The 17106-nt window shown below is 38.7% G+C and overlaps 1 protein-coding gene across 1 annotated transcript; it reads left to right on the top strand.

Annotated features, from left to right (window-relative positions):
- Nucleotides 1–3753: 3753 nt before the first annotated feature.
- ptpn6 (protein tyrosine phosphatase non-receptor type 6) lies at nucleotides 3754–16960 on the top strand. The gene is made up of 16 exons (XM_086079285.1): nucleotides 3754–4265; nucleotides 4373–4438; nucleotides 5606–5728; nucleotides 6622–6816; nucleotides 10480–10663; nucleotides 10743–10859; nucleotides 11440–11568; nucleotides 11820–11916; nucleotides 13084–13163; nucleotides 13266–13412; nucleotides 13561–13692; nucleotides 13791–13945; nucleotides 14544–14611; nucleotides 14689–14840; nucleotides 15582–15646; nucleotides 16309–16960. The coding sequence occupies exons 2-16, from the start codon at nucleotides 4431–4433 to the stop codon at nucleotides 16406–16408; spliced, it is 1752 nt and encodes a 583-aa protein (XP_085935411.1). The 5' UTR covers nucleotides 3754–4265; nucleotides 4373–4430; the 3' UTR covers nucleotides 16409–16960.
- The last annotated feature ends 146 nt before the right edge of the window (nucleotides 16961–17106 follow it).

The following is a 17106-nucleotide window of genomic DNA, read 5'->3' as shown; positions in this document are numbered from 1 at the left end:
GACTGGAAATATAAAAAGAAGGAACTCCTCAAACATGGCCGAACTGTCCAGAGTCATGCGCATCTGTGTACACTGTAGAAAAAAAGAAAAGAAAAAAAAGAAATCCCGGATCTTTGTTGCAGTGTTTGGACTTTTGGAGACGGCTGGAGAATTGAACTGATTTTTATTTTTGGCTCATTTTCCCTTGTAGGAAATTGTGGCATTTAAAGCATTTTTTTTTTCTTGAAAAGTTGTAATCTTCTCACCTTTTACGTGTTTGTCAGTCAATGGTATGTACAGGCGCATCTCACGTCAAATATTGTGGAGAACTTTATTTCATTCAGTAGTTCAAATAAAAAAAATTAAAAAAGGGAAATTCTTTCACGTCAGCATCTCAACAAATCAGAATATTACAAAATAATCCAAAAGATTTTCAATTTAGAAATTAGGAAGCATTGTCCAATGTATGTCTATAACTTAAGTTTCACTTTTTGAATTGAACTTCTGAATTAAAGGAACTTTTCGACGATATAATTATATGTACAGTACTGTGCAAAAGTCTTAGGTCACCATAAGCATTGCTGTTTAATAAATGCACATTAAAACAGATAACACAAGTATTATCAATGCCATTAAAAACAGTAGGGGTTCCATTTCATAAGATGACTCACTTGTACCCCGAAATTCTTGCTCCTCTCAAAAATTAAACCGCTGGGATAGGCTCCAACTCACTCATCGCCCTCATGAGGACAAAATAGAAAATGGACGGATAGTTAACGAAGCAACTAAATGTGTTCACCTAACACTTTTGCACTGTACATACATACATACATATATATATATATATATATATATATATACATACATATATATATATATATATATATATATATATATATATATATATATATATATATATATATATATATATATATACTGTCTGTATATGTGAATGAAACAGGCCATATTTGGTGCACCACTGCAGGATACGCCGACAAGACTATCGTTGTTACCTCCATCCCAAAATACTTCACTTGAACTGGCCTCCAGTTCAGCTCACGCACCAACATGCACCCCGACATTCCTTAAATCCCCGGAAGCTCCTATATTTTGCTCAAAATAAGGTACGCGTAAGGAGGGGGAAGAAAGGGGACAGTTTTTTTTTGTGACATGTCAGCAATCTTTAACTTAAATTAATTTCTGTACATGTATCGTTTATGAAGATGACCACGTTGTTGTTTTTATCACATTTTGTTTTTCAATGGACCACAATAAAAGGTCAACTGTTTTTTTTCCCAAAGTGTTTTTGGTTTTCTCAACATTAATTGGATGGATCTGGATTTCTTTTTTTGTGTCCTATTTCTGCTTTTAAGCACTTTATGGGAGCCTTAGAAATAAGCAATCAAGGCAAAAGTAATGGGTCACACCTCCTTGAGGGGTAGAAATAACAGATGATGTGGAGACCAACCAATAGTGTAGATTTGTGGGGGTGGGGGGGGGGGGGGGGTCTATACTATTGTGAAATTGATTATATGTAGATAAACAAGGTTTTTGCCCACCGCAGAATCAAATTTTACATTTAGAAAAATATCAGATGGCAAATAAAAATGTTACCAAAAAAAATAAAAAAAATAAAGATACATAGGTTAAAATTACTTCCTTCTGCCATCTAGTGGAAGAGTATTTAATTGTTCTGCCTGAATTGATTTTTTCAAGAAGACTATTTTTCAGAGAAGAGGATGTAGTAAATAAAGCCATTTTCACAACACACCAATCAGGTGAAATTGGATAATTTTGTTGGGGGCACTGACTGCTTAAGAATCACCAGATTGCTCACCATAAAGGCATGGAAAAGTTTGGTGTGGGAAGAACCTTGCAATAAGGACAAGGACAGAGAGACTACCACAGACACACTAGAAAACTTTTTTTTTTTTGTTTGTCTTCCCAAAAGAGTGCAAGAGTTGAAAGGTTTTTCCATATTTAAGTGTCCCAGATACGTTTGTCTGTTGAATGTGTACATTGTACCATGAGATAACTTGAGCACCATTTAAGAGTTTTTCAGACTCAGCGTCAGGAAGCAGCATATTATCTCCCGGCAATTTGAGAGAATTAGAGCAAATTACAGGGCGGGAGCATCGTCTCATCACAAGTGGACCTTTTTAGGTGGCCGAATGTAAGGAAGGAGGTGGAACATTGCACAAAGAAAAAAAAAAGAGTGCCAAGTTGCGAATATTGAGGTTTAGTTCAACGGGGATCTCGATTCGTCGTTCCCTGCAGAAAAGATTCGTCGAGCTACCGTGCGAAGAGGAACAACAATGACGTGGGTGAGTAGATAAATGTGTCTGTTTTGCAAGTTTCTATGATGCACACTGTTTTTGTCCTCATAGTACGGTTACTACTTTTCACTCCAGTGCATGTTAACAGGCCAGCGGCAGTTGGAGATCATGTGATCCTTAGCTAAGGACTTTTGTCAACATCTTCACATATAATCATAAAGATTTTTTTATTTTTTTTAGCAAAGAAAGAACGACTCGTGTTGGATCACTATTTGGCAAGTTCAACCCACTGTGACTGTTTTATTATGGGGACCACAAGCTCCCCTTTTGCTGTGGAAGCTCTTTGCAAACTGAGCGTGGCCTCTGCTGCAAGACTACAAAAATTAGGGCTGGGTTTTAAAAAATTTAATAATCGTTATCGAATTGATTTTCTATTTTTAGACTATTTTAATATCTCTTTTACCCATAAATTCATAAGAAAATTGAATTTTAAAGGCCAATATTTTTTTGTATCTTGCTGTTCTCTTAAAATTTACTGTTCACCTGAATTTAAAATTATCCTACATTTATGAAAGACCCGACTTATTGCACTTTAAGACATTTCAGTCTTAAATTTATATTTACAATTATTGAATTTGAATTATGAACATATTTTCATCTCATCCTTGCTAATGTAAATTTTTGTGTAACACTTAAGTGATTATATCACGCGTTACCTTCATGAATAAGCTAAATCATTTAACCAGTTACTGCCTCCGCAAAATTTTATTTGGAGTTTAAAGTTTGTGGCGTTTTTATCATTTCCTTTATATTTAAGAAGAATTTATGTTCCATAATTAATTGATATCAGATTGAATTCAAATAAATCGAATCAGGAAAAATCTAATCAAACTGAGCGCTTGTGAATCAAAATCAAATTGATTAAGGACATTAGAATCGATACCCAGCCCTTACAAAAATGTCAGGAAAAGCCTACTAGAACATCCGAAATGTATTTAGGGTTACGCAGAATCCCTATAAATATTGGTTTGATATGTGCTGACCCCTTTTAAGACGAGTTTGAATGTGATTCGTTCATTCGGAACACCTAGCCATAAGAGGGTGTGCACACTTGTGCAACCATGTTATTTCAGACTTGCCCTCTTAAAAAAAAAAAAAAAATTAAGACAAATTTCAATTGAGTTGCACAGGTTTTCGGTCATATTTAATAGTGAACAAAGTTTTTGAAAAACTGGCATTTAAGCAGGGACTTTTTAGAAGCACTGTAATAGTGCGGCCGGTGAATGCATGTCAAGTGCGTACGATCCTCCCTTTTGATGCAAGTGTTGCGTTATGGTGGGAAACTCGCGTCAGTGTTTGTGTTGAAACGGTTTTGCATGCAGACACACACACACACACACACACACATAGTGTTGAGGCACAAATAAGGAAGTGTACTGTGTCTCTGACCTTTGTGTTGTCACAAACACACACACACACACACACACCTGCAACAGCCGAGTAGCAGCAGCCAGGTGGGCAGGCGGCCTGAGATTAAAAATAATAATAATAATAATAATAATTTTGCACAATTACAATTGACAGCGTTGACCTATGCAGAAAACAACTCGATGGAGACTCACTGAAGATTCAAACACATTTGTAATGTGTTTTTTTTTCTTTTGATTTCCGATTCAAACACATTTGTAATGTGTTTTTTTTTTCTTCTTTTGATTTCCCGTGACTCTCATTTACAACAACGGGGAGAAAAAGGAGGAATTCCGCCTTTGTCAGCTCTTCTGGTTCCTGTCTGTGCTTTCACTATTTTGTGAAAGGAGCTACAAAAAGGAAGGAAGAGCGAGAGGCAACGTAGACACGCACACACAGTGTGCGATCGAGAGGAGGGGAGAGTGTCAAGACGTGCTCAGTTGCGTTCAGGGACAGCAGACAAGTGGACGTGTTTTTTTTTTTGGGTCTGCGTTCCCGCTGGGTGGCTCACAAGCGGAGCAAAAAAGGGGAAAATAAGAGCAGGTAATTGGGTTTCGAAGCTGGCGGGTTGCAAAGTCTAAAATGTCCGTAAAAGTCTCGTCTTGATGCTTTTTTTATGCTAAGATGTCAAAGTGATGCTTTTTGCGCAGGTGCCAGCCCCCCCGACGGCCTTCATTCTTCTGACCGAGACGCTGTGAGGGCGACAAGATGGTTCGGTGAGTCGGACGTTGCGGAGTGCTCCTTGTTGGGCAAGGATGACAACTTCTCTCTTTCCATTCCTTCTTCTCTTTCTGATTCTCCCATCATGTGATTTGTGCTGTGTTTTGTTTTATGAGTTTCTTCCGCCAAATTTTTAGTCCAGGTCCTGTTTTTTTTGGTGGCTTTTTAATGTTTATATTTTAGAGATCCATTTTTGGCTGTTGAGGCTGTTTGTTGCATTTTTGTAACTGCTCTTTTATAGAATAGAATATGACACCGTGAATGAGTTGAATCTTGGGAGAAGAAGGATGAAAATTAAAGCTGTAAGCAATGATAAGCGCACCCTCGCACCGCTTTTCATAGCGAATCCTCTGGCTGATGCTCAAAATTTGGCACCGTGCAGCACCAACATTTAGCAGCATCATTTTGTTGTTGTCATTTTGTATTAAATACTGAATGAGAGTAAAAAAAAAATGCTAAACCAAAATACAAACATAATGGAAACAAAACAAATCCAAGTATGTTACTTAAGATAAGACAGATTGACAAAATGGCTCACGAAATGTACAAATTTAGGAAATATGCGCTCCATTTCTGCCATTTTTCTGCCAAATCTTTTTGGCATTATGGATTCCAAAAGCTTTGGCATGCTTGGTCTGAAGTCCAATATGTCATCCAAGAAAACTAAAGCTTTACTGTCTGCAGCTCTTATTTTGCTTGCATTTGTTTCCATGTTGACTAAATGAATCCAGCTTTTGAATTAATTAATTAATTGATTGAGTTAAAATTCGAATTGCATTGTGGTCGAATGCAATTTTCAAATCGCAAACGTTGCAACTTGGGGGCCGAATCCTGCTTCATTTTTGATCAATTTTATTTTTTATATGTTGTACCAGTATATTTAATTTGTTTATATAGAGAAGAACAAGTGCAGTCCATGCTTACATATAATTTATTTATTTTTTATCAAACTTGACAAGAATGCACAGATTTGTTTCCGTGATTGTTGTGTTCTATCTTGACTTGCCGCGGTAATTTATGTTCACAATTTAGTGTACATTCAAAAGACCGAAGTTAGATAATTTTTCAAAATCATTTTCATCTAGTTTTTTTTTTTTTTTTTTTTTTTAAGCAAAATTCCAAAACTGTTCTTCAAATGCCAATGCGTGTGTGTGTGCGTGTAGGTGGTTCCACAGAGACATCACAGGCCTGCAGGCCGAAGACTTGCTGAAGACTCAGGGTATCGCCGGCAGCTTTCTGGCTCGACCCAGCAAAAAGAACGTGGGGGACTTCTCTCTGTCCGTCAGGTGATCATCCCGCTGCATACGCTCCTACCACTTAATTCAAATTCCCACTTTAATGCCATGACCGTTTATCGGGTCATATTTGCATAGATTTGCGGGATGATGTTGATGTTTTTAGTCTTGTAAAGTGTGTTCAGCATTGCGTAAAATCACTTCATCACTGTTAACTGAATTGGGATTACTAATAATGAGCAAAAGGTGAAGCGTATAAATGATGCAATATTGTGCTACTTGCCCATAGCTATCCAATACTGTGTACACAAAAGCTGTAATGATACATAATAAAAAATAAAAGTGTGGTCAAATGTACATAGTGTTTAACAAATTCATAGACCACTTGTCACTTTTTACAGCGTCTACATGCTGCTGTATTAATTGTTACAGAAGCAGGAAAATATTTTGGGCAGCTGTGGCAAACGTATGTGGTCTAAATATGTTTATAAGCAGTATCTATACAATTTAAAAAATATATATACTTCATTTTATGTATTAAATAAATTTTTATTTTTATTTTTTATGTCTTAAATAAATTGTTATCCAGCATACATTATTACAAAAGCATTTTATTTTGATCCAAAGTGCAAGGATTTTTTTTGTTTGACAGGGGGAGGGGTACCTTAAATCATGCCTTTTTATTGGACATTATTACGAATATTAATATCAAAAAAGTATCAAACCAAGGTTTTACAAATGGAAATGTGCTTCTTCTTTTTTTTCGTTTCCTCAAAAAAAAACTCATTTTATCAGTAGAGCATACAAATGAAAAGATACCAGCAAGCACTACTACCGTAATGAAAGCAGATTAAAAAAAAAAAAAAAAAAAAGACAAGTAAACTCAATCTTAACTTGTCAAACAGATTTCAAACCAAAATGCCCTGTCGTCGTTTACTTGTCAGGGTGGGCGAGCAGGTGACCCACATCCGCATCCAGAACACGGGGGACTACTACGACCTCTACGGCGGGGAGAAGTTCGCCACGCTGTCCGAGCTGGTGGAATACTACACGGCCGACAGCGGCATCTTGCAGGATAAGGACGGCACCGTCATCGAGCTCAAATACCCGCTCAACAGTTCCGACCCGACCACAGAGAGGTGCGCGACAAACTTTGAGCACACTTTCCTCCTGATTTTCTTCTTAAAGCTGGCATGTCGAATTCGACAAAGAATTCTCTGATCGACCATTTGGGAAGCTGCGGGCCATTCATATACGTTTACTTTATACGCATTAGGATACATTCAACTTGAACACATTGTGAAATTCCCCAACATTTGCCAACCTGCATAAGCCCAAATCAAATGTCGTCACAGTCACTCAATTTCAAGTGTGCAGATTCTGAAGAATTTATGTCTCTTAAGACATACGCGCAATTATTACCACATAAAGACGTTCATTACCGCTGTAGTAATCGATTGATCGATCATTAAGGGACGGACGGGTTAATCGATGGCTTGAAATTGAGACAAAATGATTTGACCTTTTGATTCCGCGTCCGCCAGTTTGCTGTCTAGGGACACAAAGTATGTTGGCAGTATTATTTTAATAACAATACATAAATAATAATACATGATCATTAATAAAATAAAATAAAAGTTAAACAATGGTTTATTTTCCCAATGATGTTAAATGGCCATCCCTTAAATCACAATTATGAATGATTAAAAAAATTAATAACCAAATAAATAACTAAAAACGTAAATTTTATTATGTAATAATACTGATATTGCTTTCCTGTACATGAAAAAAATAACTCAATAATGCATAAAGAACCATCTCACATGTTTTTAAGCATCCTCGGGTTCCTTTTAAAAGCATTATATAAATCTCACAGTATTTTTTAAAATGATTAATAATAATGTAAAAGCAGATTTTTGTCATTTTGTTGTGTTTGTGTACCTAATATTGTGGCCAGTGTGCATTCCCAATGGCTTATGTTGCATGTTTAAATTTGTATGAACTGTGGAGCTGGCAAAAGTACTCGCGTAGTACTCGAGTACACCAACTCGTGTAAAAAAAAAAAAGAAAAAAAAAGACTGTATTTTGTACAGTAACCAGTTTGATAACTTTGCACAACAACAAAAACTTCTCCGTGCAAGACAGTTTTCCTCTTAGCCCACAAGAACAGCTCAACTTTATTTGGTTGTATTTAGGGGCACTTTAAATGTTGGCAGGCGTGTGCTGACTCCCATTTGACATGAATTTTGAAGGCGACCGATTCATTCCAAACACATATCGAAATGAAATAAACAAAAGATGTCAGGAAAAGCCTACTAGAACATCTGAACTTTGAGTTGAATCACATGCACTTGAAATGGCGACAGTTGTGTGCTGACTCCCAGTTATCATAGGGTGTGCGCACTTTTGCAACCACATTATCTCACTTTGTTTATTTTCCCTTACCATCTCAAAGATGTATTTATTTTTTTCCCGAAATAGAACTGAGCAAGTAAAAAACGTCACGCGTTACGTCACGTGAAATGATTTATCTATCACCGCTGAAGTTGCCGGTAGTGGTTGAGTTGATTTTTGCTGCCCGTGTAATGATGTAGAAAATACAAGTGTACTTTCAAGCACGCATATATATGTGTGTGTGTGTGTGTGTGTGTGTGTGTGTGTGTGTGTGTGTGTGTGTGTGTGTGTGTGTGTGTGTGTGTGTGTGTGTGTGTGTGTGTGTGTGTGTGTGTGTGTGTGTGTATACAGTCAACACTTCAGTCAGGTTGGTAGCACAAGCCCCCCCCCCCCCCCTCCCCCCTCTGTCTTCTCTGTCAGTTGTCTAACTTCCCTTTTGCCGCTGCGGTTGGAAACTTGACGTTTTGACACTCTCGAAAGCGATGGCCAGACCTTCCTGGCTCGCCTTCCTCTCTTGCACACACCGCCGTGTCCCCACCGTCTTGGTCCTCGCTCCGCCCTTTGCCTCATCTCGCTTTTTTTTTTTATTAGTCACGTCTTTGAATGCATCCGGAGTGACGGGGGGTAGTCACACTGCCATTTGTGCGCTTTTTCGACCTGAATTCATTTTTTTTTTTTGGGTCACTTTAGTAACAACTCAACACACTTGACAACAAGCAGGTGTTTGTCTGGCCATTCATGAATCGTTTAAGCTTTTTTGTTGCCTCTTACTGTCAAACTAAACATTAAAGCACTTTGCTTAGCTTAATGCTAACAACATAAATGCAAAACAGCGTAGACACGCTAACAAATGGCGCCAGTTTTGCGGGTGACACACATGATAACAATTCTCAATGTGAAAAATAACGAATATTGCTGCAGCTTACTAAGGAGTTGCGATCGTTTCCAGTAGGAGCAGCACAATGTCTATTAAACTGAAGAGAGAAAAAAATTTGATTTAATGCTGTCATTACTGAATGTTTTTCTAAAGTATGATATTAACAGTAATACACGGAGGGGAGAATTTTTTTTTCTTTTTACTTAAGCAAAAGTGCACATAATTGATGCATGGACAAGAATGTGGGGCTGCTGGTGGTGGTGATGGAGGGAGGGAGGGGGGGGGGGAGTGTGGGACCAGCTTGGTTGACGACTAAAAATACTTTGTCCTCTTTAGCCACAAAATCTGTCATCAGAAATTTTCCGACCGCAAAGCAGGAAGTTCACAAGAAAAAATCGAGAACTGGTTCTAAAATTAAGCCCAACCCAGCAGAGTGTGCATTCACTTACGTGCGCACACGCACACACACACACGCACACACACACACACCTTGAAAATATATATATATATATTATATGTATTATTTGAATATTAGGAGCACTGTGGACAATTTGCAAATGACGTGGAGGATTGGGCAATGATGCATTAAAAAAACACATCTGCCTTACATGCGTGCAAATACATTAAATATACACAGTAAATTTCGTTAAGTAAACTTTACTCTTAAAAAAAATAATAAAAATAATTAAAATAAATAAATAAAATAAAAAAAAGAGAGAGACTATATTCAGTCCCAGTCTAAACTTTACACTTGGAAGAGAGTAAAATATTATTTTATTTATTTTTACAAAAAAATCACTCAAGGGTTCAGCATGGGAGGTGGCCACTCTACCACTTGAGCTATGCCATGCTTTCTATTTGTTAACATATTGGTGGTCCAAAAGGAGACCAAAAATGGAGGTACGAGGATTTTACCTGACACAAGTGATTTAATGACACACACACAGTAGGAGCGGCACGGCTCAGCGGGCAGATTGGCCGTCTCCCAATCTGAAGGTACGACGATTGTTCCTTAACCCTTGAGTGATCTATTTGTTTTTTTAAGAGTAAAATTTACTCGAAGAAATTTACTATGTATTAAATATTAAACCATCCATCCATTTTCTGTACCGCTTGTCCTCACAAGGGTCGCGGGGGTTGCTGGAGCCTATCCCAGCTGGCTTCGGGCAGTAGGCGGGGTACACCCTGAACTGGTTGCCAGCCAATCGCAGTAAATATTAAACCAAAACCTAAAATCCAACAACTAAGACTAAAATGCATTTATATTTATGTAGTAAAATGCATAATCTTTTTTTTTGTTATCACTTTTTTGTTGTTTTATTGACTAGAGTAGAAATTGTCAGTTAAAATTCAGTATAGAACAAAGAATTATGTCAAGTCAAAAACCAAAACAAAAAAACACTAACAAACATTCAAAGTGCAAATTGGAGATTATTCTGTACATTATTACACAATATTTCACGCCATCTCATTGTGTGTAATCTCACTTCATTTGTTCTTAACCCACTTAATCACCTCATCTCATGTCCAGGTGGTATCACAGCTACCTGTCGGGTCCGAACGCGGAGAAGATGCTGATGGCCCGGGACGAGTCGGGCACCTTCCTGGTCCGAGAGTCGCTATCCAAGCCGGGAGATTTTGTCCTGTCTGTTCTGACGGACGAGCGCAGCAAAACGGGCGCGAGGAGGGTTTCTCACATCAAGATCATGTGTCAGGTGCGTGCGTGCGAGGCCAGGTTGTCTGCATGTTGTTGTTGTTGTTTCGTTTTTTTTAGTTGTATTTTTCTCTTTGTAGAATGAACGCTACACCGTGGGAGGCTCGGACATGTTCGACACGCTCAGCGACTTGGTGGATTTCTACAAACGGAAAGGCATCGAGGAGATTTCGGGCAACTGGGTGCACCTCAAACAAGTACGCTGGGGATGAGGAATTGTAAATTACAGCATGGTTGATTAACTCATTCACTCCCAGCCATTTTCACTGAAGCAACCCCCTTCGCTCCCGGCTGTTTTACCGGGTTTTGACCAATTTTGCAAGGTCCGCAGAATATTCTGTTCTATTGCTATAGAAACATGGAACCTACGAGTCTCTTCTTTCATCAGGAAAAAATATATTTGTATCTGTTTCCGTTTTGCAGCAATTAGCATTAGAATAGCTAAGTTTCATCATTATTCACAAACCTGTTGAAAACACTGGCATAAAGAGCTTGTTGCAACGTTGCTCTGATCTCTTATACTCTGCTGCCACCTGTTGGCCGTTTTTTGTAACAACTACCATTGCTTTAAGCGACCTCTTCATGTCAGAAGCTGTATCAAAGCTTTCTGTATGTTCTAGCATAAAAAAAAACATAAAAACGAATAAATACGTTTTTGGGAGCGAAGGACAAAGTCATAAAAAATATTTATACGTTTTTGGGTTTGAATGAGTTAATTAATACCAACCTGAAAATGGTCATAATTTCTGAGTCTTAATTTGCGTGTGCATCCGGCAGCCGTATTACTCCACCAGAGTGAACGCGGCCGACATCGACAGCCGAGTGAAACAATTGGACCAGACTGCACTTATGCAGCAGGAGGCCGAGGGCGAGAAAAAAAAGGCGGGCTTCTGGGAGGAGTTTGATGTAAGTCAAATCAGTCATTGTCATCACCGTCAGCTTTGCATTGTTTTATGAACTCCTTCTCGAAGGTCAATGTTAAATCATAGCAGTGGGCTGCCATCTTGTGGTGGTGGAAATTTAAATCCACCCATCCAGCCATGTTTTGAATGCTTTAATGATTTCAGCTAAGTGACAAAAAAAAAAATTTTTTTTAATCTAATTGGCCGTTATGAGTGAATATTTGATTCCTAACGATCCTCTCGACTACCGCCCAGGCTCTTCAAAAGTTGGAGGCGAAGGTGAAAAAGAGTCGCGAGGAAGGCCAGAGACCGGAGAACAAGGCCAAAAACAGATACAAGAATATTCTTCCTTGTAAGTCTCACGTTTTAAGTAATTTCATTTACAGTCGACGGACCACCTCATACTCGCGGTTTGACACGTGCAGATTCACCGATTGGTGGAATTATTATTTATTTATTTTTCTAATATTTTTTTATGATATTCAAAAAAAAAAGTGAGGAATAATTGATGAATGGATGGATATCCCCCCCCCAAAAAAAGTATTAATAGGAACCAGGAACAGGTTTATCACCAGCTTTTCAAAAAAATGTGGGGATTTAAAAATAACGCTCAATTATTCACAAATTTTCGCTTTTTGAAGAATTTAAAAGAATAAAAATGTAGTTTGATAGAAATAAATTATCTTTCAGCAACAGATGGAAAGACGCTGATGCTCCGATCGATACAGATGGTATTGAAATGGAGAAAGAGAAAACAACATTTTTTGGGTGTTATTTTGGATTAAAATTTGAGAGTGGAAATCACGTATACGGTACATCAAGATAAAAATAGCAACAACCAAAGCTCTGTTACACAAAGTCAAGGATTCACTGGATAATAAAGCGCTGTTCATTTTATACAACATTATACATTATTTCTTCAGTTAAAATTGTTGAAATGACATGAATTGATCGATTTTGCAAATTATGTTAAAGGCGCATAACAAACCGTTGACATTGAATATTCAACAGGGATTTGAAAAAAGAGAAAACAAAGTGCAAGTTGAAAAGAATGGATCTTTAAAAAAAAAAAAGATTAAGGACCATTTTATCATTATTTTATTTGATTTTATGTATTTATTTTCATGTTTTTATTTTCATGTTTTTATTTTGCTGTTGTTTGTGTTTTTTTAATTGCCTTGTAAATGAACTCTTCTTTCTGCTCCTTTTCATTCAACGATGAAGAATATTGTTTTATATCGTCTTTTTTTTCTTTTACAAATTAAATAAATGATTGAAATGGGAAAAAAATGAAAATATGCGTCAATGTAAAAAAAATAAAAATAAGAGAATCAATTTGTAACACCAATTTACTGTTTGTAACAAGGACAAAGTGCAGATGTTGAAATTAAAAACATCTTTTGGCTATAAAATGAGTCATTAATTTTGTTAAAAAAAAAATAAAAAAATGTTTATGATATTTCCATTTCAAACAAGGCACCACTGACCCGAAGTAAATATTTTGAATTCTTCATTCCAGTCAATGACACCAGAGTCACCCTGCAGGACGCTGACCCCAACGTTGTGGGTTCAGATTACATCAACGGCAACTACATGCGAGTACGTCCTCAAATCCTGCCAGGCTTCTCGGTCGCGCAACTCGCAAGATACAAAAACAAAAGAAATCAAAGTTGACTTTGTCTCACCTGGGCCGCTTCGCAGAACACCTTGTGGGAGTCCGAGGATCAGAAAGTTTACATCGCCACTCAGGGTTGCCTGATGACGACGGTCAACGACTTCTGGCAGATGGTGTGGCAGGAGAAGACCAGGGTCATCGTCATGACGACGAGGGAGGTGGAGAAAGGGCGGGTCAGTGTTCCCCCCCCCCCCCCCCCCGATTGTCCAAATCACACATTCACAGCGATGCTATTTAGCATTTCAAAAAGTATGCGTAGTATTCCTCCGCAGCTGGTGGTTGTAGTTCATCCTGAACGTCTTGTCTTGACTGTCCTGGCAGAATAAATGCGTGCCGTACTGGCCCGACAGCCAGTCGTCCAAGGAGGTGGGCCGCTACGTGGTGACCTCCAAGTCGGAGAGGGAAGCGACCGATTACAAGGTCCGAGTCTTGGAGGTGGCGCCCGTGAACAAGGTGACGGACTCCGCACGCCACCGGCACTCGACCTCAATGAAACTTGCTTACAATGTTGTTGATGTTTTTTTTATTTTTTATCACTTCCTGTTTAACAGCCCAAGCACTCGCGCGTCGTGTGGCACTACCAGTACCTGAGCTGGCCCGACCACGGCGTCCCCCAGGAGCCCGGCGGAGTCCTCAGCTTCCTCACACAAGTCAACGCCAAACAGGCTGAATATCCCGATGCCGGCCCCATGATCATCCACTGCAGGTGCACGCGAGCCACAGTTGACGATCATTTGTCACGTAAAAGTGAATAAAAGTGAAAATTGGCCTAAATTATTACTATGTCAAGAGAGTAACAGTGTATCTAAGATGGAGCCCTGAGGAACTCCGTGACAAATATTGAGCCTTTTAGATACAAGCCCATCAGACTGAACATGTTTTTTTTTTTATAGCAAGGCAACCAATTCCTCGAACTGGTCCTTCACAAGCATTTCTAGCATTCTTGCATGTCAGGAATATCACGCAAGCGCTAAATGAAGTGTTAGCGGACGCGGTACAAAACTGCGAAAACGTTCCAAAGCTCAGCGAATGCATGCAGCTTTCAGATTAAAACGATCCCAGTTTCAGGATTAGCCGAGCAAAAGCTTTCCCGTCAACTGATAGTTTATCCTTGGGGAATGTTGCTGCTTGTGACGTGTGGAGTATAAAGACCTGTTTTGTTCCATATACGTGTTTGGGAACGCTAACCCTAACCCTTCCTCCCGTTCCGTCGCGTTGCTCAACAGTTTTTCCGATGCAAAACCCAAGCAGTCACATGATCGTTGATACCACTTTGCCACCGCTGGCTCCACTTTTGTCCGCAGTGCCGGAATCGGTCGGACGGGCACCATTGTGGTGATTGACATGATCATCGAGACCATTGACACGATAGGTAATGCCAAAAAAAAAAGCTGATGTTGACTTTGTCGGTCCGTCTTCGTCCTCTGAAGTTCTCCCGTCCGCCACCAGGTCTAAACTGCGACATCGACATCTCCAAGTACATCCAGATGGTGCGCGAGCAGCGCTCCGGCATGGTCCAGACCGAGGCCCAGTACAAGTTCATCTACCTGTCCGTGTCCGAGTACATCCAGATCACCAAGGCCAAAGACGGCGCCTCCATGGTAAGAACAACCATTTGGAATATTGCCATTTAACTCATTCGCTCCCAGACAGTTTCACTGAAGCAAGCCCCTTCGCTCCCGGCTGTTTGACTGGATTTTGAAAGGTCCACAGAACATTGTGTTCTATTGCTATAAAAACATGGAAGCTGCCAAAAGAAAGATTCGATTCTCTTCTTTCATCGGGGAAAAATGTATATTTGTATCTTTTTCCGTTTTGCAGCAATTAGCATTAGAACATTACTAAGTTTCATCACCAACCTGTTGAAAACACTGGCATAAAGAGCTTGTTGCAACATGGCCCTGGCTGATCTCTTGTACTCTGCTGCCACCTGCTGGCCGTTTTTTGTAATAATAATTGCTTTAAGCCACCTCTTCATGTATCATTAAAAAAAATAATTTGGGGAGTGAAGGACAAAGTATTAAAAAACGTATTTATACGTTTTTGGGTTTGAGGGAGTTAATATGCGATTATTCTTATCAAGGTCCCTTTCGCATGTATTTTTAAACAAACACGAGTTATTTGTGATTTCATGTGGAAAAGGGACCAGCACCAACAAGGCAAGAACAAACCAACGTATCGTTTTTTGTCAACAGGCCTTTGAACCTTGCTCTGCCCATTTGAACTCCGCCGCCCAGAGAAACGTCTCTTTATCAGCGACGCTTTTGTCAAAGTTGAACTTTGGCCCGAAAAGTAATCCACTCCATAGATTATTTAACTCCTGCGTTTATCCCCTCCTGCAGGAGGCTGAGACGGAGTACGCAAATCTGCAGCTCAAACACCCGCCGGGGAGCAGGAACGTCGCAAAGTGAGTGAATGTGGGGGGGAAAAAAATCCAATTCCCGTTTGAACCGCAGACGTGTTTCACATCACGCAGATTCTCCAAAGTTCTCACCGAAGTGGCAACCGTGCCTCAACTTGTGCCTGCTCAGCACTTTTTTCTGGGAGGAGCATCGTCCGCATCGTCCGCATCGTCAATATGTGTTAACGTGGCACTTTATCGACTCACATCTGTGAGTTGAGCCTTTTTGCTAAAGCGTATAACAAAAGGGGGGGGGGGCAAAAAGTGTTTGTTCAGCCCCACCGAAATATTTATTAATGATAATAATAATAATGCATTTTATTTATAATGCCCTTTACATCGCAAGATCTCAAAGGAGAAAACAGCGTGCATTTTTTAATTGACATTATTTTGGAGAGTCTTGTCATTTTTGTTGCATTGGTTGTGCTGTACCCCCCCCCCACCGCCCCCCCCCCCCAAATGGTTATCTCTTTAAAAAAGTTTGTTTTCATAAAATTATAAATATAATTAAATTCATTAATAATAAAATGGTTAAATGTTATTACTCATATGGACAATTTAAAATATTTCCCATGCCTCAATCTTGAATGACTTGGCCCATAAGTCCATTTTAAAAATGAAATGTTTGTCTCTTTATCTTCAATCTCCCACTTTTTTTGTCTTTGCAGAACCCAAGAGTCGGACGTGTACGAGAACCTGAGCAAAGACAAGAAAGACAAGAAGAAAACCAAGTCAGACAAGAAAAGTGGCTCATTAAAGAAAAAATAAGTGTTTTTGAAAGTATGTTTTCGAGTGTTATTTATGTGGGCCCCCCCTTTAAAAGCGCAAACGTGAAATATAATGTCAGAATTGTGACACGCGCGACGCATCGGCGTACAACTGGAACTGTCGTTGCATTTCAACTACTATAAAGACGTGCGGTTTTGTTTTTCGCAAAAATCTGCATTTCAAGTTGCAAGGAACGATTGGCAATGTGAGATTCTGTTGACATCATTCATACAAACAATTGCAATGCCAATGCAAACAACGCAGTCTGTTTAAAAAAAATAAAAATCTAAATGACTACTTCTAAAACAAATTATGTCAATCAATAAATCAGATATATCATTGCCAGTTTCACATTGTTTGGATTTGAGTCGACTTGTTGTCTAAATGCTTATTTCTTCCTCGCGAAATATGCAAAAATACAATTTAATTTTATGTTTCATTCATCACGATTTATCATTAATCTTTTTTTTTTTGTAATTCTGTCTTGCATTGGGAAGAATATATGAAGAAAATAAATTGATATAACTTATTATAAATCTATCCATATTATTATTCAATAATGTAAGCACTTGGATTCATTTAATTTGAATGAAAAAAGGTAACCACAATACTGAATAAAAATACTTAACAATTACCTTATTTTTTATTTTGAAAAAAATATTGCACTTTTTCAGGTCACAGTAAAAATGTTCAACCCT

Source organism: Leptonotus elevatus, chromosome 6 (genome assembly GCF_054856555.1).
Source record: "Leptonotus elevatus isolate MCC_2025b chromosome 6, RoL_Lele_1.0, whole genome shotgun sequence".
In the NCBI taxonomy this organism is placed as follows: Eukaryota; Metazoa; Chordata; class Actinopteri; order Syngnathiformes; family Syngnathidae; genus Leptonotus; species Leptonotus elevatus.
This window is presented reverse-complemented; position numbering and strand designations above follow the sequence as displayed.

Coding starts and splice junctions, on each gene's coding strand:
- ptpn6 (XM_086079285.1), top strand. Junction 11,569..11,819: donor GCTTCTGGGAGGAGTTTGAT/GTAAGTCAAATC, acceptor ACTACCGCCCAG/GCTCTTCAAAAGTTGGAGGC. Junction 13,413..13,560: donor GGGAGGTGGAGAAAGGGCGG/GTCAGTGTTCCC, acceptor CTGTCCTGGCAG/AATAAATGCGTGCCGTACTG.